We start from the raw sequence: 26628 nt of genomic DNA on the forward strand, positions 1-26628 counted from the left end.
CCCCACCTTTCTGATTAATTCTTTTTAAATAAAAAGGTAGCGTAGGGAATTTTAAGGCCACTACATGTGCTATCTGCTGGCACATTAGCATTTGTGTCCACTTTACTGGAGCCATACTACACTAGGTAATGCAACAGAAGTAAACACTCCAGTTTTAAAATAAATTCAGTATAACATTCATAAAGGCTAATGGCTCCTAGGAGGAATGGATCCATGAGTTTTGCAATGAAAATTGTGGTCCCAATCTAGAGGTAAAATAGATTCCGTGTGCCTAAGTTTTATGAAAGCCTAGATCAGGGCTGTCAAACTCCTGGCCCAGGGGACAGATGCATCATGCTCTAGCCACGCCCACATCCAGTTTAGAGGAGGGGGAAAAAGTCCCAATACATCACGTGACGCCGACATGATGACATGAGTTTGACACCCCTGGCCTAGATGGACAATTCCAATGAATGAAGGTATGTATGTTCACAAAATGACTGCCATAATGGACATTGCTAGTAAAAATACACATTAGTGAGAAGGCAAAACAGATTTCTACATCATCCACAGTAGGACTCTTGAAAACAAAGAAGATACAACACTGATGCTCTGCTGTGCCAAAGTATATGCTGAAAAGTGGAATATCAGTGTTTAGTATCTTTATTTTGACAGAGTAACAAAAGGTAAAACTGTGTAGACAGATAATTTCAAGTAGTGTTGTATAAAGTATCTTGAATTTAAATAATTTCTAATTCAAACAAGCTCTATTGCAACAGTTGTTTTTCTCAGTTCGGGTGTATCTTGAGTTCAAACCAACTCCCAAATTGACTGAAGTAGTCTGTCTTGATTCAACACAGCTGTTTTGCCTGTAACATGAGAGGACAATTTGAGTTCAAGATGGTTTAGAAATTTATTTATTTTATTAATAAAATTTGTATAACTTATTTCACCAAAAGTGACTGTGGGCAGCGTACAATTGGAATGATTGTGCAGAAATGATTTATGTACTGTATTTATACTTTCAAGAGAGCAATAAATTGCCTGCTTTTGCTTGTAAATTGTAACTGTTGAGTCTTTCCAGTATTGTTTTGATTAATTTTTGTATCCATAGCAAAAATTTTAATAGTCAGAAGATTTACTTAAAAGATTTGTTCATAAATAATACATGTCAGATTTCAAACCAAAGTTTTTATCAGCGTAATGTAGTGCATAACATTTCTAACCTAAATGTAACCTTGATAGAAACTAGTCGAGTGTCATTTCCAGAACTTGTAATCTTCAGATGTGTGGAAAATATTTGCAGAATTTGCATCCAGCATTGCAGCCAACATTCCTAGCACATCTGGAAGTTACTCAATTTCAGAAGTCTGCATTAAGAGAGTACATAGCTTGGAACTTAATTTAAGTAAAACATGACTTTGATCTCTATTTGGAGTACTTTTAAAAATAATTTTATTAAGTGCTGCATTTACAATAATAAAAAAACAAATTAAAAATTAAAAAAAATGCATGAGTACAAACAAAAGAGAGAGAGAAAAAAAATTAAGAAAGCAAGTATTCTCTTCAAATAATTAACAGATGTAAAACTCTTCATCCCAGGTTATAACTTATCCTTAACTTTGGGCAAATCCAATAAGCAACACCTTCTCCACAAAGAGAAAGTTACAGGGAGGGTGGCATGCTTTTCTATGGGAAAACCAAAAAAACATTTTTATAAACACTATATGAGAGATTCTTTGATACATACTTGGAACAAAATTAGGTGAAAACATTATATGTAAATACCTGCATGGTTATCTACCATGGAAGCGATGATACACCCAAGCACATTGGATTTGGGAAAAATGGTCAGATACAAAGAAATATTAGATAAACGGGGAAAACTAAAAACAAATCAGGAATTAAAAGAGCAAGGAATAACCACAGACTGATGGCCATATTTACAATGACAAAACAGATTGTAAAAAAAGCTGTAGAAGAATTTGGAATCTATACAGAGTGGCAACAATTAGATAAAATTTTAATAGGCCCCGAAGAGACGTTTATAACAAAAATGTATACCTATTAAAAGTTGAATTAGAAGAGGAGGTAGTAAAAGGTTGCATGATAGCTTGGGCAAAAAATATTGGACATAATATAGATTTAGAAGATTGGGAAAGAATGTGGAACAAAATTTATACATTAACAAGATCAGCAGCCTATAAAGAAAATATGTACAAGATGTTCTATCGATGGCATTTGCCACCAATGAGATTAGCTAAAATGTATCCTAACATGAATCCTACATGCTGGAAATGCAAACGAAATCATGGTACCTTCTATCATATGTGGTGGTCATGCCTGGAAGCCCAAAAATACTGGAAGAAAATCTGGAGTTGGATACAAGAGATAGTTGAAGAAAAAATAGAATTTAAACTGGAATTGTTAGTAATTAAGGGGAAGTATAGGAAGAAAATTAGATATATTCTACTACATATTTTGACAGCATCAAGGGTAGTATATGCACAATGTTGGAAACAAAATGATATACCTTCGGAGGAATGAATAATTAAAAAAATTCTAGATTGTGCTGAAATGGATAAATTGACCTTAAAACTAAAAGAGAAAGAGGAATCAGAGTATTATGAAATTTGGTATAATTAGTATAATTGGTTGAGAAAGAGAAACAAGATAAAAGGAAATAAAGTTATAGATAAAATATATAAATGTATATAAAGATATATAAATGTAAATATTTATATGAAATTAGTTTGTATAATAATGTGTATAATAATGATGACACAGTACTGTTAAAATTAAGATTAACATGTTTTAAAGCTGGAAAATAACAATAAAAATAATTGGGGGGGAAAAAGAGACACCTTCTCCAGTCCAGGTATCAGCAAAAAGTCCAAACAGAGCCCAAACATAGATTGATTGCATTGATTAACAGATCTAGAATTCAGCATCCACAGCTTGATTCTTAATTGTAAAAAGCAAACTCACATTTAGAAGGCATAAAGTGGTTCCAGTATCCTGGTGTGAACAAAAGTAAATAAAATTTAACTTGACAAAGAGGGACAATTTCTCCCTTAAAGACAACTTATCACAAATATCTCTTACTTTAAATGAAAGGACAGTTCGATACAAAGCCATTTTAAATGCTCTCAGATTAGGACAGATACTGAAACTCTAGGGAAGACCTTGTTAACTAAAAGCAAACCCAGTGCAGAATATTTTTCCAATCCAGATGCCAGCAAATTTGAAAAGAACCATCCAAAATAACCTGTCCCATTTTAACCCTAATCAAATAAACCAACTTGGTATTCCTTTTTTATATGTATAAATCTATCTTACTCTTTAATCTATTCAAAAGATTGTTGATCCTTGTTTCAAATTTCTTCAAAACTTTAAACAGCTTCCTTTGTAAATCCTGTAAAAAGAAATTACTCTGGGATTGTCATTTTTATTTCCTTCTTAAAATTTTCTTTTGTGTCTGATGACAAATTCTTATTCAAATTCTTGTTCATATTGTTCTCAGATAGACTTTCTTGCATATCTTTTTCTATAGCCTCTTCTTCTGGAAACAAACTGTTCCCAAGAAGACACAACACAACTGACATTCAGCATCCTAATGCAGTTCCTCAAAAATGATTCTGAACTGCCATCATAAATTCCGTGCTGTCTCCAATATCAAAAAATTTTTCTTTTCCACAAAATGGATTTATTGTTTAAAATTAATTTCAGTCTTAATATTCAAAGTCCAATGTTTTCTAAGCCCTTAACCCATTTTAAAATTTCTTTAACAAAATCATTTTCTTCCATTTTCTAGTTATTAAAATTCTCAAAGATTACAATTATTTTATTTTGTTATATTAAGAAGGCACTCGCTGTGTTTCCAGCCTTGAGATTTTGACGGTATCTAAGTTTTTTTTAGAGCAATTAATAGGCAATTTCTGAAAGTGATCAGCAAGAAAAGTGTAACCTTGGTTGTTTTTTTTCCTTCCTTCCTTCCTTCCTTGCTTCCTTCCTTCCTTCCGTCCGTCCGTCCGTCCGTCCGTCCCTTCTTTCACCTTAATTTGCACCTAGAGCAAATTCCTTGCTTCTGGAGATGCCTGCTTTGCAGTCTTCTTGTAAGAAGTAACTGTGGAGCACAGCTTGGTGATCTTACATCCTCTTTTTGTCCAGAGAGTGTTGAAGGAACCAATCAGTGGTGGCATTCAATTTTTTTTACTACCGGTTCTGTGGGCGTGGCTTGGTGGGTGTGGCAGGGAAAGGATACTGTAAAATCTCCAGTCAGAGGTAGGATTTGCCGATTCTCCAAATTACTTAAAATTTCCACTACCGATTCTCCAGAACTGGTCAGAACCTGCTGAATACCACCTCTGGAACCAATCTACTTGTTGGTTTTCGGTTCTTAGTCAGAAACATTAACTCCATTTTTTCAGAGCCATTTCTAATCTATCTCTGGAAGTCTACTTGGAGCACTTTGAAAACTTTTTAAAAATTTCAACTTATTGCATCTTCCCCTCAATAGAATCAGACCACCAGCTAATCCTTGACTTATGATCATGATTGAGTCCAGAGTTTGGATTGTAAATTGTTTTGGGCATTAGGAGAGGTCCCACATGATTACCTCACTCAACGGCTGATATCCCAGCCCTCCAAGATAGTCGCTAGCAACAAATGGATGGAGTGAAAGATCTGCCTGCTGAAAGAGGACAGGCAGTTCTCTCCATGTGCAGAATGGAATTACTCTGCAAGGCTGGAGAAACTAAACTTGGATAGTTAGGATTTGAGTTTTGTTTCTCCAGGCCAAGGCAGGTGTTCCTCTCCCCCCTGTGAGGAAGAGAACTGGAAAACGGGGCCAGAGAAAAAAAGGTCCAAGCTTTCTCCAAGGAAGTTTGGATCTCAAAGATGCAGGTTTCATTTTTCCAGCCAACCACAGAAGGGGATTGGTATGCTGGGCCAGAAAAAGGAAGCTCAGATCTTCAGGATCTGACCTTCCTTTCCAGTCCAGCACGCCAGTTCATCTCCCTGCTGACTGCGAGAACAATGCAATTTCACAACTTTCAAGAGCCTGGGAACAGAACTTTTGACTTTACTTTATAAATAAACCCCCACCCCACACACAATACAGATGATGATAGATAGATAGATAGATAGATAGATAGATAGATAGATAGATAGATAGACAGAATCTAGACTACATTTACACAATATGAAATATGCTAAACCTCTCTGGATGATTCATGGAAATTTCTGTAACATCTTAGCTTTATCCTGCATGATTCTATAACCATGTTTATTGAAAATTGAAACCATGATTGTTGCTTTAAAATTCTAGTTATTGCTTATCAGAAATGGTGATATATTTTTAAATAACTCATCCTAGATTATTGATTTGTTGAACTATTACCCAATAGATGGCAGTCAAGCCACTGCTAAAAGTTGGAGACCTGAAATTTGAGCAATCACTTTCAGATTTTCATGCCAGATCATATAACTTCAATATTCCAAAAGGATAGAAGAACAATATATAGTGTGATTGTGAAGAACTATTTGGAAGGGTATAATTTATATGTGCTACTTTCTCATTTAGCTATCACTTAAGGTTATGTGAAAAAATGCTAAATATCTTCAGATTCTGTATTTAATTGAAAAAAGACCTAATTACATTTACATTTTTAGGTAAATGTGTGTGGTTTATAGTCTTTGAGCTTCAATCCACCATTTATGTAGGGGGAGGAACCCTAATAATTATTTGTGAGAATGCTTAATTGAACTCTCTAGGATTTACATCTTATTTACAATAAGACATAACTCTTACTCTGCAGTTTTTATTCCAAGTAAACATGCCATGGGCATGGTGACATATTATGACACCAAGACATAATGCTGTTTGGTGATTTTGGTATAATATCTTACATGAAACCAGCCATTGTGGTTATAAATTATTTGTTTACCGCTCAGCATGGTATATTAATTCCATGGTAGAGCAAATCACGAGTGATGATGATATAAGAACCTGATCTGTAGACAGTCACACTTAAATAACAAGGACTTTATTTTGTTATTAAGAACTGGAATATTGCCATGATATTTAATATGAGACAGAATCACTCCATCAAACAAGTTTATTTTACTCCATGTTTTCTTAATAAAGAACTATATAATTAAAACATACAGTAGAAAAATAATATAAAACAGCAACATTACATTAAAAGAATTTGAAACTTGCAATTTTGAATTCTAAAAAAGTTAGATTTGTACTTTAAAATTAACATATAGTAAACTAATGTGTACAAGATATACATATTCGTAACAACAGCTTTCAGATTTGTTAGTTTAAAACCAGAAAAAACTCAAAATAGAATTTAAATTATATTCCTGTTTATTTATTGGACATGATTACTCCACGTGCTTTTCTAATGCAGTCCCCCAGATTAGACAGCAATATCATAAAGAAGTAGGCCTTTTGTCATTTTTTTTTTAAACTATTTTTTCAAGCATTTAAATTTTGCCTATTGACTATTCAGAATCATTTTACAGACACTCAAAATGAAACTGGTTGTGTGTGTAATCATCTAAGGACAATGAAGAGTAAAATACTATTTAAAAAACTCTCATTAGAAATACAAATCTCATGCATTCCACGCAATTTGTATACAAGAACTATAAAAAATCTGCAAATTTTAATATCTCAACAGCTTTCCATGCAAGTGCTAAAACTGTGAATAGGGTACTGTTTGGCTCTACTGAATTCAATGGTTTTTTTTAAAAAGTAAAATAACTATAATCAACCTTGGAAAGTCGAATTCGAGATATCTCTTTCAGTATATGAAGTGTTAATAAATTTAGAACTTTATAAAGTGCTCATCTTTCTCTACTACTGGGAAACATTAGCTAACCCAGCTACTAAAAATGATTCCCCTGTTGCATTTGTGATTTATATTTGGTTTTAATACTGATTAGAAAATTTCCATTGCAGTAGGAAGAAAATTAGTGTGCTTTAATTGAATCCAACATACAGGCAACAAAATGTAAAGTGTTCTTTTAACACAAGCATGAGCTAAAAGATTATGGCTAAATTAATTTTAATTAAAGATTAATAATTGACTATCAATTTAAGACCCTATTGCCTATAGCAGCTTCTACAGGACCTGACCTGGTTTGGTATATCTTGTAATTTCAAAATTCAATTTAATTACATATGATTGCAGAACTACCACTAACATCTCCCTCCTCTTTCTGTCTACATATAATCTAAGAGGTACATCATTCAAAGAAAGCACAAGATCTTATGTTCAAATCCTAATAATTAAAAGGGTGTGATGTAGTTCACAATAAAAAAATACTGGCTGTTTTGACTATATTGGCAGGTAGGATTTATTAGGATTGCTGAGCTTAATGGCTGTTGTGGTTTTGAGGATTACTGGATATATTCAGCTATGTTACAGTGCCAGAGGCTGTAGTCCTATAAAAACTTGGACATTGCTGCCATAATTAGGAAAGATGGGAGAAGCAGATACACCTTCAGAAAAATGGGATATGATTTTCAATATGCAATTATTGGGAGATGATAAAAAGCTACCTTCCATGGAATCAAATGCTAGAGTATCCAGTATCCACAATTAAATAACTGAAGAAGTTTCTGAGCCACTTGGGCTACTGTTATCCATTCCACTTTATAAAAACAAAACCAAGTTTTTTGTTAAAATGCTACAATGTTCATACATGTTTGCTACTTAGGCATGCAAGTTTAGAATTATTCCTTATAGAATTTTCTTATTTCATACCTTTAGAAAGATTAATTTATGAACAGTGTTTAGCATAGTGCTTGTTTTAAATAAAACATTTAAATTTTATTAAAGTTTAGAATCTACATTCATATGTAGATAATATTAAATCTTTGCTAGGGTAGAATTCCAGTTATTTAATGAACTTTAATTTCAAGTGTCATTTTTGCAAATATATGAATTTGCAATATAAATTACTAGATTTTATTCATGTTACAACTAAAATAGTAGTTATATGTATCCCAATATACATATAGTGATATTTTTAATTTTGAATGTTTATCTCATTAAACTCTAAATTACTTGAGAATTATGAACTATATTTAATAAAATGTAAATTTGAGCAATAAATCAATGCCTTTGTTTGTATAATAGAAAAATTTTCATTATACTGTTGTAAATAAAATGTATGCTGAATTTTCTTTTATTACAATTACAAGCAATATATATTTCTTCAATGAGATTTAGTAGAAGAGTTTCTACTAAATCTAGACTTAACGAAGGGGAGCATGTTTGGCAGAGCTGACAGCTAGACATTCAATATTTGGAGGTTTTCTAACAGAAGCCCTACTAAAATAAAATATAGTTAAGAAATGAGAATTCTAACCTATAAAGTTAACATTTGTATTACTGGTTTAAGTATGATTCAGAAGTGTTGTGCACATTTTAAAAGTGCTGTAGTAATGGGAATGATGAGCAAAGCTTGTATATAGACTGGGAGATCACCAGATTCACACATTCCCTACCATATAGGAGTACAACAACTATCCTCAAGCACATAGTAATGAACTCTGAAAAAAATCTGTTAATATCTAACGTCAGAGTGAAAGAGGCAAAAGCGGCATATATTTGTTGTAATTCAACAGATGGAAAAAATGGCTGACTATAAATTGTTGGTTCATGTTAAGTTGGTACTATAATGGGATCAGAGTAGAAATGCTGAACTGGGGAAATATTCTAGGTACACGTTTGCCATAAAAATAGCAATGGCTCCCATTCAGTTTAAACAAGCAGAATGTAAATTCACCTTTTTAAATGATCAAGAATTCATTTATACTGAAGTTAAAAATAAATGTCATTGTTCAGAAACTGTGTGTATGAACCTTGTTCTAAAGATATTAATTAGCCTTTTATACATTCATTTATATTTTCAAAATAAGAATAAAGTACATGGTTTAGTTTGGGAATAAGGTAGTTTATTTGTAAACTTTGCTGTTAAATTATTGCTTTTTCCTTATAGCTTGAGGAAATTAAAGTCAGATTTTTCCCTCTTTTTAAAAAAAAGATTACACAAAAGCACGCTCAAAACTATAAGTCTGGCCACAATTATTTCTATTTTTTTTAATAATATAAAGATTGCTTCTGAATAAATGTGAAAGAGCTTTATTAAACTTCATAGGTTCATACCTTGAGAGCCCAGTTACAAATGGTGTCTGAAAGCCTTGTATGCAGACCTCAAAAATTACTGTACTCTAATACTTTTGTTAAATTGTAATTCTTTATCTGACAGCAGGGCAAAAGGACATTGATTTGTATGAAAATAGTAAAAAATGCCTGGATAATATTAATTTCAACACATTAAATATAATTAAATATAGTCCCCCCCCAGACCTCATAACTATTTAATAGAATATGCCCTCCATCATGCCACTGAAAGGTCAAGAATGGCCTTTGGTTGAGAAAAATGTATGTCCATCACATTAAGTTAGGATTCACAAAAGCTTTCTTTTCACAACACACTATTCACTAAAGAGTAATTATCCTGGGGAGAATTTGGTGGCCAGGTGGATATAATCATATAGCTTTCTTGCAATAGCATGTGTTTTGTACATGCCTTTCTCGGATCCACTCACTATATTGTAGCCTAGGGTGGTGAGAGAACTTAAATCATATGATCTTGGGAATTCAGTTGAGTAAACTGTGGTTCATTTAAGTATGGATAATGTGTTATGAACCTCAGTTAGACTTCTCAATCATCAGTGTAGACAAGTGATTCTCAATAAAGCCCAGGCACAAAAGGACATCAACAGCAGTAATGTAGTAACTGCTCCAAGCAATTGTTGATGCCCAGAAATATCCTATTATTCCCACAATAAAGTACAATTTGACCTGAAGCTGGATGCAAAGGCCTCAATGTTTGCTATACAGTTGCTTTCCTGTAAAACTTATTTCTGCCTTTCTTACCTTGTTTACTAATATTTGGATCATGGACTTTCAAGAATTTACTGTATTTGATCAAAAAGTGATTTGACAACCCATATTTTCTACAGCAACTTTTGATCAGCCGACCATAGAAAATAAAAAATTTAAAACTAGTCAATATTACATGGAGCTCACTAGATCACGTGTATTTTATAGATCTTATTTTTTAACTTTAAAAAATATTGTAATTTTAAGTTGCTCTAATAACCTGACTGACAATGACATTTTATTTACTGCTCATATTTCATATCCATTAGATTCTATATTAGTGTCCTATAGTTCTTTTTCCTTTTAGAAACGGAGTAAGTTTCCCTTTGTTTTTAAATATCATAAATGAATCTTGCGATTACTGTGGCTCTTTCTTACACCACAATCTAAAATGTCAATTGATGTATCTACAGCATTCACATTCTTATCATTCATTCTAATATATGTTCATTAGCTCAAACTTAAAATAAACCAGAATTAAATGTGAATTTTTGAGCAGGAAATAAAACTCCAATTGCTTGGCAGGCTTGTGTATTAATTATTCTACTCAGTCATATATGGAGGCTATAACTCATTATCCCACTGTATCAGTCCATTTTAATTGTAGGACTACTGATATATGAAGCTTGTCTACTACAATGGTTGTATTATACCAAAAGAAGAAATCAATGAACAAGAATTCTTATGTAAGGATGGTGCATGACAATTGATGAATATACATCATGTTTGGGAAGGTTGTTTATAGATGGTGCAACTGTACAGATGCCTATATGAATAAATAAATAAAGCATGCATTAAAATTAACTGCTTGAAAAGTTCCTAAACTGGTCATATTTGGTGTGGAATTATAAAGTTGAAAAGCACCACATTTGGAAACACTATTTTAACTATCACAGGCATTTTGACCAAGGAAAATCAGTGGGCTTAAATTTGCATTAGATCATGGCTCAATATTCTAATCACTTTAATCTTAAACAAACAAAACAACAAGGTGCTGAAAGTAGGATACTGGACAGAAAAGTTCAGTGTGGATTTTCATTTATGAAATACATTGCTTTTTGGGTGTTGCATTTCCTCCTCCACCTTCACCTAAGCATAGTTAATATAAAATTTCTATTCATTTTCTATTTATACATACATAATTATTTACATTTGAACATTTTTTCCAAACATTTTTTGCAGCCTTGGGTGGGCTCACTTTTACCCAGTAATGGAAATAATTTTTTTCATTTTTTTAAATGTTCATATTCATACTATGTAAGCACCAATATGGATCAGAAGCAAAGAACAACATAATTTCTGATATCTATTAAATGCCATTTCATTCAAAAATGAAACAGTTTGCATTGGAATATCAATGTGCTACTGCTTCTTACATTAATTCTGTGTATTAAAATATAAGGCTATCAGCCTCTGAGGATCAGATAAGCAGTGTATCATATTCCAAAATTAAGAATCTTTTTTAAGGCAGCCAAAGAAAGGTTCACACCTAGTGTACAGGTAGCTCATTTAATTACCAGAGTTATAACACTACTGAAAAGAAGTGACTTATGATCGTTTTTCACACTTATGACTGTTGCACTATCCCCATGGTCGTGTGATCAAAATTCGGATGCTTGGCAAATGACCCATATTCATGATGGTTGCAGTATCCTGAGGTCATGTGATCAACTTTTGCGACCGTCTGAGAAACTAAGTCAATGGGGAAGCCAGATTCACTTAACAACCACGTCACTAACTTAATACCTGCTTCACTTAACAAACTGTGGTAAGAAAGGTCACAAAATGGGGCAAAATTCATTTAAGAAATGTTTCACTTAGCAACATAAATTTTGGGCTTAATTATGATAATAAGTTGAGGACTACTTGTATAGAAATAAAAATCCAAATGCTCACATATTGCTAATCTTTGATTACATCTTGTACAATATTCATTCAGAAAATTCCAGTAATGAAATCATTCCAAGATAAGCAATCTTTTTCAATAAGGGTCAAGTTAATTCAATTGAGGTTTTATTCATTATTGCTAATGTTCAACAGGACCAAGGCCAACACAGCAAAGCACTCAATCCACTTCTTCCCTTAACATCAAATGAATGACTAATATATAGAGCTCATGAGTTATTTTCTGTAAAAACAACTAGTATGAAATTTTGCTGTTCTCTAAATACTTAAATCACTGATTCTTTTTACATGTATCCATCTTTACCAGTGTAACATTATGAGAAATATATACTCAGATTTAATGAATGCAATTATTCTATAACTAGGAAATCTGAAATCACAATATCAAAAAATTTGCACAATTTTCTCTAGTAAGGATAAATTTAGTTTACTTTCATTTTTATATCCAAAACACACCATCACATATTTCAAGTTTAATTTGGAGGGGTTTTTTTACCCTTTGTATGTCTATGCCATATATATATACATACATATGTATGTATGTATGTATGTGTGTGTGTATATGGTATTCAGCTTTGTTCAGGTATTTTCCCACGTCATTATAGTTGTGCTTTTAAAGTTGTAGCAACGTTTCGGCAGAATCTCATCTGCCATCATCAGGCTTCTGTATTCTACAAATACAGAAGCCTGATGATGGCAGATGAGATTCTGCCAAACGTTGCTACAACTTTAAAAGCACAACTATAATGACGTGGGAAAATACCCAACAAAGCTGAATACCATACATGTAAGTACCTGCTTGAAAACACACACACACACACAATATATATATATACATACACATACATATACATAACATACATACGTGTGTGTGTGTGTATGTATGTATAATATATATATATATATATATATATATATATATATATATATATATATATATGTGTGTGTGTGTGTGTGTGTGTATATATATATATATATATATATATACATATGTGTGTGTATATATATATATATATTTCAGAAACATCACAGAAATTAAATAGATATTTGAAACTTTCTATAGGCACGCTTAAATTTTAAAAGTTTTCTTTAATTGTGTGTCTGTTCATGGCTCCAAAGACTAAATGCAGTTTTGAATGTCCTATGGCAAAGTTTGCACATATATTGTCTTTTGAATGTGATAGCTGACAGTGGTGGAGCATGATAAAAAAGTGTGTCAGACTTCTGTGGAACAAATAATTTCTCACTACCTGAAGCGGTTTCTGACAGGCTTGTAGGACTATCAGGTTCCAAAGGCTGTATTTTGGGAAGCGGAGGGGGTGGAGGCAAAGGTGGTGGTGAAGGAGAATTAGCAGAAGAGCACATCTCAGATTCTTTTCGCAAAGGTTCTTCCAAAGCTTGTGCCATATGGGACTGGAAATGACTCCACAGTCGGAAATTGGTTCGGAAAGCCTTATTACACACATGGCAAATAAAGGGTTTCACTGAGCATAAAAGCTCTTGATGACGCTCTAGCTGCTTGTGTACGGTGAAAATTTTTCCACACTTTTCACAGGGCCACAAACCAGCCTCTTTATTAGCAATGCCTTCCTTTGGTTCTCGGTTGCTTTCAGAGATCTCCTCTTCTACATCATCCACAGGTTCTTCTTTGATTTGAACTTTCAGCTGTTTGGAAACACTAAGATCTTCAGGGAGGCATGAGGAATCTTCCGAATCAAAATTGATTTGCTCTGAGGAATCACTAAATACACCATCTTCTTTAGCTGCAAGAAAGCTGCCAATTTTGTTAGGCTCTGCTTGATGATGTGGCTTTGAAGCATTACTTACTTCACCATTGTGGTCCAAAACTGGTAAAGAAAAATTCTCTGTTGGAGCCATAGTATTTTGATTGTGTACCTCAACTTGATGGCGCCAAATACTGAAGGAGGATTTAAAAGTTCGCATACATTCCAAGCAAGTGAGCTTCTTATATTCACATGTGACTTCATGGTCATGTTTCAGTTCTGGAGAAGAAAACAGAAGACTGCAGTAAGCACAAACTGTTGCTTTCCGGCACAACCGCTCATGATTTCCTTGTTCAGTAAGGGAGGAAAGTTTAGCATTACAAATACGACACTGATAAACTTTTTTGTTTTCCGCTGGGTTTTCAATGCGACTATCTTCTTTTGGTTTAATAAGAGTTTTATTTCCTCCAACCAGTTTTTCTCCGGGGTGCATTTTTATATGCTGTTTAAACTGTGACAGGAAGCGATATGCTTTCCCACAGTACGTACAAAGATAAGCTCCTCTATTTCTTGACCTCAGATTCCTCTTGATGACTTGTTGAGCTTGTGAACTAGCTTGTCCCTGAAACCCTGGTTTTCCACGTCTTAATTTAACAATCAAAGCCTTTTTAATTTCTCGTTCTCTTACAATATCAATTAATTTTCTCTGAAATTTTTCATCTAAGACAGCATGTGAACTAGAAGCAGGCGAGGGGTTCTTTACAATTCCATGTTGTGTCTGGCAATGGGTCCAAACTTTGAAGTTTGTGTGAAATCTCTTATGGCAAATATCACAAGCATATGGTTTCTCTGGATTGTGGTACATATTGACATGACGATGAAGACCTGCTGTTGACCTGAAAATCTTAAGACAGTGTTTGCACTTAAATTTTTTGTTAGGCTTTGTTTCCTCCAGTCCACTACATTCATCTCTGCTAACATCAGAATCTGGGAAATCAACAAAGGGTACAGGATTCAAATTCTCTTCAAAATTGTCCTCTGACTCTGGGGAAACATGTTGGTCTACCCTCATTTTTTTGAGTGGTAGCCTTCTGTCTGCTTGAAATCTTCTTTTAGCTGGAAGTCTATTGAGCTCACTATCTTCTGCTTTAAAAGAGTTAGTGAGTTCCCTGTGGTCATCTTCAATCTTAAAAGAGTCACTTTTGTTGACAGATGATAAAGTATCTCCCACTGTAATTCTTATAATTTCAGAGGGATCTGAAAGTGGACTGCTCGGTTCCATTTTAATCTGTACTTCTTGAGAATTCATGTCCCTGTCTGTTGATTGAGAAGCACTGAATGATCTAAGACGATGTGGCTGCATTATCTGTGTCTTATCATCAGAAGCTGCTATTTCTGAAGTATCTTTCATGGGTGATTTTTGTGATATTACATTCAACATTATTCCTTGTGCATTGTTCCCCACTGAAGATCCTTGAGAACGCTTTAAATCAATAGAAGGTGAAGATATGGGAACTTGACTATCCATTGACAATGACCTTCGAAGAAGACTTTTTACAAGTGGTCCACTCCTGTCAGTACTTTGGCTTTCAGGACCAGATATCCTAGATGGGATTACTAATCCTAATTTTGAATAGTATAGTAAATTCCTGTCTTCACCTGAACAAGTTCCTTTGTTTCTTTCATTCAGCAAAAATGTAGATTCTGATGAACTGCATACAGATTCAACGGATGAATAAACCTGTTTCAAGGATATTTCCTCTCCCTTTCCTCTTAATAGTTGATCACTTTCCCCTAGTTCATCAACTGCCAGTTCTTTCTCTATAAAAGATTTCTGTAATAATATTGCATTTCTTTTCATTCTACTTTGATCATCCATTGTAACTGAAGAATCATGGGATTTTGAGTATCTTAAAGAACTATCTTTCAACCATCTCTTTTCATTTAATGATAGGCTATGTTGAAATTCAGATGACTGTTGTGACCACTTATTTTTGATAGCAACTGATGACAAAAAATTAGAACTATGGCTTATATCATGGAAGGTTGGACCAACATTTTCCGCCTGTGTTTCATTTTTGCTCTGACAAACAATGACACTTCTTTTCTGGGAGCCACTTTCATCATCTTCTTGGAATAGTTTTTTCTTGATTGGACATGCAGGCAAAGGAACTTGAGGGCTTCTAGATACAATGTTAGTAAGAAAGGAAATTCCAAGACTGTAGCCCACTTCTTGCACACCAGCCAGACTGCTTTTCTCAACAAACAAAGATGATGAATAAATGTAGTTTAATACATTGTCAAACGTATCTGGTTCACAGAAATCAAGTTGAAATACTGACTGAGACTCATTTTCTTTCTTAGTAAACAGAGATTGGAAGTATTCACTGCTAGCAGCTAGAACATTTTTATGAGCTCGAAATTTTTGATCTCCTACTATGAGAACAACATCACAGAGTTGTCCTTTCAGACGCTGCTCATTTAAAGCACTTAAAAGAGAAATAGCATGTGCAGGATTTATGTAATGCAAAAGTCCATCCATGATTAGGTTTATCTGAAAGAAAAAAAAAACAGGCTCACATTCACAAAAAAATTTAGATGGAATAAAAATAAGTAAAAGAGAGCATTTTAAAAATAATATCTTCAAAGCATAATATGGCCTTAATATATTTTGTTTAGATTTTTTAACATGCGTAACATTCTATATTAGGAGTATCAAACTCAAGGCCCATGGGCCAGATGCCAGCCTGTGGGAGAGACCAGCCTCTGGTGCCTCTGGTAGCTAAAATGGGCCACGTGTGGCTTCCCTGCACCTCATTATCATACTCCATGGCCTTCTGCAGCTCCTTACCAGCCAAAACCAAGCTGAAAACGGGCCGAAAAACTGGGCCCCAAATGACCAAAAAACAGGCTGAAAAACAGGCCCAAAACAGGGCAAAAACAGGCCCCCAAATGGCTGAAAAACGGAGGCACAGTGCTGCAGGAGGCCATGAAGGGCAAAAACAAGGCACGGGGTGAGAGGGCTGCATGCAGTTCCCTCGTGCCCTGTTTTCGCCAGCAGGGTGCTATAGGCGTCCGTCCTCCCCACCCTGTAGTGGCCCCCCCACCCCACTGCCAGCCCACAGACAAGAACTACAATGCTGATCTGAGCCTTGAAGAAATCCAGTTTGACACCCCTGTTCTATATCAATTAAATCAAGATAGTATATTTAGACATATATGTAAAACGTACAATCAGCCAAATGCACAATCAAGGATAAAAAGTCTACTTTGATTTTATCTGCATATACAAGAAAATTTAAATATTTAGCAAACAAAACAAAAACATTTTAACTTTTCACTACACCTCTGTAAACAAAAATGAAAAATGAATTGAAAGTGAAACTGGTTAAATGTTTAAGTTTCTTTTGAATTCATATTTAATTCTAAGTACAAAGGAAATAATCCCAGTTTAATAAAGTGGCACAAGGGGTACTATATACTCATTGTTGGTTGAATCTGAATTAAGATAATTGTTAATTGTTAATCTTGGAGTTAATCTATGCTCTCTTGGTGCTAATTGCCGATAAGGGGGTGATTGGGTCTTTTTTGTTCATTTTTTGGCTCATTGACTGTCTCTTTTGCATAGTATATATTGTTTATGTCTATGCGTCTTTTATCAGGGTGCCAAACTTCTAGAAATTCCCTATCATTTTTGGATTTGGCTTGGTCTAGGATGATCACAGTTTCCCAATTGAGACTATGGTTATGTGTGTCCATATGTTATGAACTTAAAGAGTTTTCATCATGTATTTTGAATGCTGGCTGGTATTCATGGATGCATTCTGCCAGGCTTCTGCCTGTTGGTCCTGTGTGTGGTTGTTGCAATCATTACGCTGTATGTTGTAGATAACTACTGTTTTTTTCTTCTGGGGCTGCTTTTTATTTATTTACGATATTTTGAAGGGCTTTAGTTGGCTTGTATGCTATGTTGATTCCACGTGGTTGCAGTAGTCTGTTGGTGATTTCTGAAACGTTCTTGATGTATGGCAATGTTACTCTTTTTAGGGCTTGTGATGGTTGTGCTGTATTGGGTGGATTGAGTGGTCAGGCACTTTTTGATGAAGTTGCATGGCTATCCATTTTGTTGGAATATGTTGCATAAATACTGTTTTCTTTTTCTGCTGTTCAGGGTTGCTGCAGTTGAATTTGTGCTCATCTAAATAAAGTTCTTACAGTTTCTTTTGTGGGAGGTTGGGTTATTGCTTTAGTAGTGGAGCACTTGGTTGGTGTGGGTAGTTTTACTGTACGCTTGTGTTTCCAGTTTGCCATTATGGTCTCTGCTGATCAGGATGTTCAGCAAGGGTAGCAATTTGTTGTTTTCTTCTTCTCTGGTAAACTTGATTCCTTTGAAAATATTGTTGATGGTTCTGTGAATGTTCTCCAATTAGTCTTTTTTTTAATTGGTACAGATATATGATCAATATTTTGGGTCGTATCTGTGGAAGTCCTATAGCTTCTCCCCTCTTTCAACTTTCTTAATTTTATTTTATTTATTTCATCTCAATTCAAATCATCATACTTATATTCTTTGTCTGTCCTGTTTCAGCTGTCTATTATCTTTTCTCACTAAGCAAAATTTCTCCTGTGATCACTGATTGGAGTATGACGCCTTTATATCTTTCCCCTAAAATTATAACACTTAATATAATACATAACTTCCGTTCGGATTCTGCTTGGTACATTCTGAAACTACACAATGTATTTTAAAAAGAAAAAATTATAAATATATAACATAATTAAAACAATAATCCATACCAATTCAATTCTATCATTAATATTAATATTCATTTAAATCTTGAACATTTTACACATTACTTTTCAAATAAGTATCATACTTCTATGGAAACACTTACAAACTTTCCATAATTACTTCCCTCCCACTTCATTTATATTTTATAAAACGTTGAGTGGTTAAAATGTTCCCATTCCTTCCTAGTTCAATTCTCTCATTTATTTCATTTCATTTATTTTGTTCACAAAAGTTTCACTAAATTACACTAACTATTTTATTCCATTTTTTAATCATATGTTGTTTCCAATTTTCTAACATTATTTCTATTACAAATGTAACAATACAATCTTATATACCTTTACAGAATCCCTTTTTCAGTTAAATTTTCACCCATTACCTCTGAATAAATCCTGTTTCTTTACATCTTGCTCCAGACCTTTGTAACTTCTCTTCCCTTCCTTCTCTCTCCCCTTTTTACTCCTGTCTCTCCACCTCCATTTCCCTCTTCTGTATTCCCCTTTTCTGTTGCTTTCCAACATTATATCCCCTTTTCACATTATTTTTCCCTTTTTTGGTTGTTTTTTTAGGTCTTAGATTCTCCATTCTTTCCCTCCTTTTCCTTTTCTTCCCCAGATAGAATTACTTGTTCATTAAAAATGGCTTCTTTGTCCCAATCTTCGTGTTGCGCAGTCTTTTCTTGTTGTTTCTTGTAGACACCAATCGCCATTTCTAAGAATTGAAAAATGGAGCCAAAGGAGCCCTTCCCTTCTTGTTCCTCTTCTTTATATTTTTTAAATTCGATTTTCAGTTCATCCAGTTCATCCAGAGGTGATGCCATTGTAGAGGGTTTTTTTAAAAACAACCACCCAATTGTTTTTAGTCATTCAAATATGATTTCCAAAAGTCCCAAAGTCACCAAAGAATCCAAATACACACAAGCTGTTTCTTTTAACACTTTCTTCTTTTTTCACTTTCTCTTCTTGGGGTTACTATTTAGTTGCAAAGTTCCAGTTAAAATGTATCCTTTAGAAGTCTTGTTAAGATTTAACTTTAAATTCTTTTGAATTCCAAGCAGTCTCCTCCTTCCAAGTCCTGCCCTTATTCTTTTCCTCTCCCTTCCCACTTATAGCAAAAAAAGGATTTTTTAGTGTTCAGAAATCTTTATTGTCCCTTTGGCATTTAATTGTATTTCCAGTTTAATTACCTGTTGGTGCCAAAGCGGATTTTTCCGATTTCTTTATTCAGATCTTCTTGTTATCAGCGTGAGGAAGGAGAGTGAAGAAAAAAAAACTTTCCCTTTTCACTTTCGTTCGCTGCTTCCGAGACTTCTTTGGGAGCGATGTATCTTTTGCAAAATTTAAATTCCAGGGTACCTTGGTTGTTACTTTTTGTCCCTGTCAGCCAAAAACTTTCACTTCTTAACTTCCTCCTGCACTTTCTTTTCCAGCTGAGTGCTTCTTTGAGATGGCCATTTCTGACCGCCGCTCTTACCGCCTTTGGGAAAGGGAGTTTAGCCAGCTGAGGAGAGGTGCGTCTCCCCTCGACCCTGCTGAGTCTCTCCTGTCTTCACCACCTCTACGGGGTGGCTTAGCCCCGAAGCCAGCTGGCTCGGGGCGCTCCAGCGGTGAGCCCAGGCAGAAACCGCACACGATCGTGGATTCCTGCCTGCCGCCGAAGCCCTGCAAACCGGAAGTGGACAGGTAATTTGGCCTTTCTTAGTGAGGTCATTGATAGTTCTCTTTATTCGATTGTTTAATTTTTGTGTTGCATTAGTGTTCACTGGGATGTAAGATTCTTTGTCTTCTAGTAGTTCTGGTTTTTGTAGATATTGTGATCTAAATCAAGTACACAAGGTTATTTCAACACTAGAGAAATAAATTGTATACTGATAACACCAATTTCACATTTGGGCAATTTTAGCTTTGTCAGAGATTTAATTCAGTTCTTAGTGCCTTCTTTGCTGTAAAATACAGAAACTACATTTTGCATCAAAGGTGAAAATACTGTCACTCTATCTGGATAATGATCTGGTAGACAGTCCTTCAAAAACATTCTTCTGCTAGTTGCTAGCTGAAATATTTATATGGGATCCAATTTACTTATTCAGTGTTAATTGCTGAGTTGATTCATGAGATCTTTTTATTGGATATACAGAGCATATTCATTTGCAATACATAAGAAGTATGGCACAATGTATGAAAATGCATTTGACCTGATATAATAATACCAGAACAAGTTTAGCATTATATGAATGTAAGCAGCAAGCATCCTTCCTATTTCTTCTCTTCTGTTGTAGCCATAGCTCCAAGTCTCTATTTTCTGGTCTAATCCTCTTCTCCATTTTCAGATAGAATAGAATACAATAGAATTCTTTATTGGCCAAATGTGATTGGACACACAAGAAATTTGTCTGTACTGTAATGGGGAGTCTAAATAGTTTAAAGTAGTCTCTCCTTCACAATTATGCGGAAGAGAAAAGTGAAACTAGGCTCTTTGGTCTTTTTTCACGTAATGCTCATTCTTACATCTGCAAAATGTCTTATTCTTTAACAACTGAAATACCAAGGGGAATCAAGAAATGTAATCCTAGTTTCATACTACTAAAGATAAATAGAACATACCAGAATGTTTTTCTTCTCCTTGAAAACACTTCAAAACAAGAGACGTCTTAGATTCAGGACTGCATTTTCTCCTTAACTGGCAATGACTTTGAAGTCTTCATGTCATGTAGTCTGTTATGGGGAAAAAAGAAATTATGTCTATTGTATAATAAACTTAACATCCAAAAGAATTTTCTGACTAATTACTGCTCCTTGAACATGTAAGAATAACAACACTAAAAATGGTTTTCTTGAGGACTTCTCCTTTCAGAATGCACTTTCAGTAGGAAACAATCTATTTGGGAAACAATTCAAAGTGGTTGGTTATAACTTCTAACTCTTTGAAGCAATGGAACTAGATTCATTCTCAGGTATGAGTGTATCTGATTGTATTTCAAAAATCTCCAAAAAAACTCTTCTTTTTCTGTCCTACCCTCAGTACAGTACATTTCTGACGACCTGAAAGGGATCTTTCCAGGAACTGCTTCTAGATTTTGGAACCCTTAGTTAAAGAAACTAAATTAATTCAATATTTGATGTTCTTGGTCAGACAAGCTTTTGGACTTGAAGTAACATCTTGGTTTGTTCCAAAACATGTGAATTGATAACTGCTACTTACTGCTTAATATATCTAATGTCTTAACTGATTTTATTTCAGGTTTTGATTGTATTTTCCTATGAGTAATTACACTAACAATTCCTTGCCATTAACTCCTGCTATGGTGCCTGATCATGGCAGGATATGTGTTCCTGGGAGGGAAGAGTATGAGCAAAGAAAGCCAGGAATGCATGCCAAGTAAATGTATGTATGTGTGTACATGTGTATATTCCCTTCATGAAAGGCATCTCACATGTCCAGCTAAAGTAAGAAGGCACCTATATTGGGCATCAGTGATATAGGAAAATGCTGCAGACAAATTATCATTGTAATGACAATGACAAAAAGGCATCAATGAACATTGAGCTGAAGGCAATTTGATTTACTGTAGTATTTTACCAAAAAGAAATAACATAGAATACAAAATATAAAATGATTTCCAATTAAATCTACATGGTTGCAGACATGAAATTGACTTGATGGCACATGATCAATAAAAAAAGCATAAACTGAACACAATAGGTAAGAAAAATACTGTCCAGATTTAATTATAAAATTATAGTCAACTTTTTGATATACAGCATTAACATCCATCTGGATACAATGGTAAAACAAATCCTAGTCATATGTTAGATATTCTGAGTGCTCAGTACATGCCCATTATAAATAATTCACCCACCTGCTACAAATAATTGCTCTTTTGAATCTCAGGTTCAGCATATATACAAATGGTCATATTGTATGCACTTAGACTACCCTTGAGACAGTTGAGACTAAATCAGTGATTGTCTATGTTATTTAAACAATATCGGAGGAGTCCTAACTGGAACACTGAAATTAGGTGAACTTGTTTGTGAATCCCAGAACAGAACTATCCTGGTTGGATTCACTTCAAACTATAGCCCCTAATGTTTGAGTCAGCCAGGTATGTGAATTCCCACTCAAATTTTGTATCTGTACTTCTAAAAGAAACAATACTGACAAACAGATTTCATTACTACTGTAAGTCACAGGGCTTTTCCCAAGTTTCCCTCTCAACCTTTCAGTTCTTTCTTATTTGCTAACGCCTCCTCAAGTTTTCTTTGGGAGTAGATAAATATGATAGATAGTTGTGCAAGTCCACTGTAAATAAACTGTAAGAGCTCTCAATCTGTTTGCTTTAGATTAAACATCTGAGGTTTTTTGTCCAATATATCTGGACTTTTTTTGCTTAATATATGTAAATAATGGTATCTTATGTTGTTTTCAAACTATTGTTAATGTCAACTTAGGGCCACTGAGGCATTAAAAGTAAAATTGCTAACTGCAGTTGTAGGGTAGGATCATATTCTTAAACGCAAGGTAGACTAAGAGGCAGCTGAGAGCTCATTTAGCTCAAGTTTGTAGTGCAGAAATGTTAAACACAAGGCCCATGGGCCACATCTGGCTCGCGATGTGGTTAGATCTGGCCCAAGGGGGGCACCCTGGAGACAGTGAGTGGTCGGTCCCTGCTGCCTCGGCTCATCCCACTGTGGGTGCATGGACAGGAGGCAGTGAACATTCGGGCCTGGCATCCCGGTGAAAGGGTAGCACTCAGAACACGGTCAGCCTGTGGAGCAAGATAGTCATCGGGGATGCCTGGGGCGGGGCGAAGGGGGGGGGGGGCTGGTCCTGCAGACCAAGTATAGGGCTGACCACATTTTGGCCTGCGTGGCTGCCACGAAGTTGTAGATCTGCACCATGCAAGCCACCAGCATCTCCATGGCCTACGAGTGCTTCCCTTTCATTGGGACCGCCCCGCCCCCACGTGGGAAAGGCACAGCTACCATTGGTATGGCCACTGGCAGTGCTGCCATCTTATCCCCCTCCCCTCAGTCCTTCCTGGGCACAGAGAGAGGGAGGAAGGAGATGGGAATGAGAAGGAAGGCAGGGAAGGAAGGGGAGGGAGGGAGATGGGTATGAGATGGAGGGAAGGAGGGAGGGAAGGAAACAGGAAGGAAGGAATAAAGAAGATGGGAATGAGAAGCAGGGAAGGAAGGAGGGAGGGAAGGAAGGAGATGGGAATGAGGAGGAGGGAGACAGGGAAGGAAGGAAACAGGAAGGTAGGAAGGAAAGAGATGGAAATGATAAGCAGGGAAGGAGGGGAGGGAGAAAGGAGGGATGGGAAGGAGGAAGGAATGAGGAGGGAGAGAGGAAGGAAGGAGATGGGAATGGGAAGCAGGGAAGGGAGGAGGGGTAGGAGAGAGCGAGGGAGCAGATGGGAATGAGAAGGCAGGAGGCAGGGAAGAAGGAAAGAGGGAAGGGAAGGAGGCAGAATGGAATTAGAGGGAGGGTCGGTCTGAGGAAAGTCCTGCCTTAGCACTTGGCCATCAGCAGTCCTGCTGCCCTTTCACCATCCCCTTGCCCCCTTTTCCTGTCCTGTCCTGGTAGTCTCCCATCCTATCTCTCAGGATGCTTTGGTTACAAAGCCTGGTCTCCTCGCATGGAGAGGCAATGGACTTCCCTCTAAACCACCACTCTGCCCTTCCACGCCCACAATGAGCAACCTGGACAAGGAAAGCAAGCACAGCAGCAGCAACCTTGAGGAGGTAAGCACAGCTGAGGGCCCCCTCAGGTAAGTGGGGCTAGGCTGGGCTTTGGGGTCCTGGTGTCCCAGAAGCTCGGGGACTGGGCTGGGCACTTGCCCTCCGCTGCCCAGGGCTCCGGGCAGCCCGCACTGCCAACCAGGGGTCCTCCATGTGGCCTGAGAGGGACGGCAAGGCTCCTCTGGTGGATTAGACTTTGGCACTCACCTTCCTCTGCTGGTCTCATCTTCCTCTGCTAGAGACCTCTGGATCCCCTCTTCCAGCCTTGCCTGCCCCCCAGGAGGTGGAGAACATCGCTGCTTCATGTGGAAGCTCAGATCTCTGAAGAAGAGGGGCTGGCAGGGGAGCTGCATGAGGGAAGGCTGCCCCAACAAGGCAGTATCCTTACCACACACGATTGGAAAAGGGGATTCCCTTTTGAGAAGGGCCAGCCTCCCTCGTGCAGGATCAGGGAGTACTACTCCCTTGCTGCCACCTCTTGCTCTCCAAAGTTCTGTCAAAGCAGAAGTTGGACTTGGAGGAAACTGCTTTCTGCAAACTTTCTCCTCCACACTTTCACACACAGTAATATCATCCTCCGCCTCCTGCTTTGCTGGAAGAGGCCACTGGACAGGAAAACGCCAACAATGTCTAGGATTGGGAGAACGTCTCCTTTGACGTGCTATGCACACATATGCATACAAACACACATCATTCCAAGCTTGGAGATATTTTTATCCATATCTGAGCTTGCAAACTGCCAATCATGTCTGGGCTTGGGAGAAGGCCCTCTCCTTTCTCTGTGGTTAAAGCTCCCAAATGTAGAATGCATGCAAACACACACTTGGCTACCAGCAGTTTGGGGAGGCAAGGAGCTTGTGGGACACCAAATTGTTCCCACATCGAGTTAGCCAATTATTCTGCCCTAACCCAGTTGCCCTGAGTCAGCCATGCCCAGTGAGCGGCATCAAGCAGGCCAGGAGCAACCAGCCACATCCACCTAGTCACAGTGACTCAACTGCTGGCTCTTTGAGGGCAACTATAATCTATAAACTATAGTCTTCAATGAAATTGAGTTTGACAACCCTGTTGTAGTGGATCTTGTTTTCCTGAATTTGCCTTCTCTGCAAAGGGTTGCTGCTGGAGAGCATAAGAAACTGTATGAGCTAAAAGTCTGCCAGTTAATTTGAAGTGCAATACTCATGATGATCCTTAGGCAGCAAGATCAGTGACAAGGGACTGTGGAGATTATAGTTGTAGATACATAAGACTTTTGCAGACTTCCTATCCATTCATGACTCTGTCTCTGTACTGTTCAAATACAAACCTCCCCCATACTTCTCTGCTCCCACAGAAATAAAGTCGCAACAGATCTTGTCTTCTCTGTATTTTATCCAGTGGGCTTCCATGGAAACACATATTGGCTGATGATATAAATATGAAAATTTTTACACCTAGCTTCAACTAATCAGTCCTTAGTAGTACTGACACTAGAAGCATAATTAATCAGTTATCACTCATGAAATTCAACCCCCCCTGCACATTGATTTTTTACCAGAAGGCAAACATGCTTTTCAAAAGTATTTAATGAAAGCAGTGCTTCTAAACGTGTGGTTTCCCAGCAAACTGCAACGTGAAAAGTAGCCCCAACAGATGCTCCTCCAAAATGTATAAGGACATTGTTTCTATAATTCTATAAAATACACCTTGAGAATATTTGGGAAGACAAGTTTAAAGGAATTACTGTACTGTATGGGCTGCATCCCAAGGCCTCCCAGTTCAAAGTTTGCTATCTCTGGCTAAGACAACTTTCTCAAATTATAAATGTCCCCCAGGGTTATTTTAGCCTTTAACTTTTATAATTATTTATTCATAATAAATAAAAAATAAGTAATTCCTATCCTGTTTGGGAATTTTAGGAGCTAAGCTTCAACACTTGAGGGTTCAGAAATGGTTGCACCGATAGGAACAAAAAGCACAAAGCATTAACGAACCCTGAAACTTAAGACATCAACACCCACCCTTCCTTTCCGCGAGGAACGATCCTGGCCCAATTATGTCTTGCCCAAAATGACATCATACTATTCAAAAACCATTACTGCGCATTCATTTTCGGCGCATGCTCATTGCGTTGTATTATACCCCACCCAAATAATTATTCCTAAACTAACCGCGTAGGCAGTTAATGTTGTTGTATATGGGCAAAGCGCAGGCGCAACACAGAAAAAGAAGCATCCCTGAGCTAAAAATGGGCAACAGACACGCGCGCTAGGCAACTAATAAAAGCAACGTGAATCTATGCCACAGCGTGAACGCGTCTCTTCGGACCCACGCATGCGCTGTAAAGGGATAGGAACTCCTTTTGTAACTGGCGCAGGCGCACATGGGAGCTTAAGACCGCAGCCCTACTCGGTAGGGGGAAAATATACCTCAGAGTTACGTCAGGAAAAGACGCCTTTGTGCACAGGGAAACCCGAACCTTTGTCCAGGAGAAGTCCCACCTTAAAGGAGCAACAACTGGGGTCTCTTACTTA

General features: G+C 36.5%; 1 protein-coding gene across 7 annotated transcripts in view; it reads right to left on the reverse strand.

Moving 5' to 3' along the window:
• Positions 1-626: 626 nt before the first annotated feature.
• ZBTB21 (zinc finger and BTB domain containing 21) overlaps positions 627-26628 on the reverse strand; it is a 30584-nt gene continuing 4582 nt past the window's right edge. Inside the window, exons 2-5 of one of the 7 annotated variants that reach the window (XR_015744355.1) lie at positions 20975-21085; positions 2968-2997; positions 2298-2351; positions 627-848 (exon numbers count right to left, since the gene is read on the reverse strand). Coding sequence is in view for 3 of the 7 variants with exons in the window: in XM_026713663.2 (XP_026569448.1) it covers positions 12945-16121 (3177 nt within the window). In the remaining 4 variants the exon portion in view is untranslated. Of the gene's footprint in view, positions 849-2297; positions 2352-2967; positions 2998-12823; positions 16134-16709; positions 20189-20974; positions 21086-26115; positions 26175-26628 lie in introns of those variants that run through there. The other 6 variants (XR_015744357.1, XM_087937654.1, XR_015744356.1 and 3 more) reach the window with 6 other exon arrangements.

Source organism: Pseudonaja textilis, chromosome 7, assembly GCF_049901715.1.
Source record: "Pseudonaja textilis isolate UNSWEBS1 chromosome 7, rPseTex1.2, whole genome shotgun sequence".
NCBI classification, from domain to species: domain Eukaryota; kingdom Metazoa; phylum Chordata; class Lepidosauria; order Squamata; family Elapidae; genus Pseudonaja; species Pseudonaja textilis.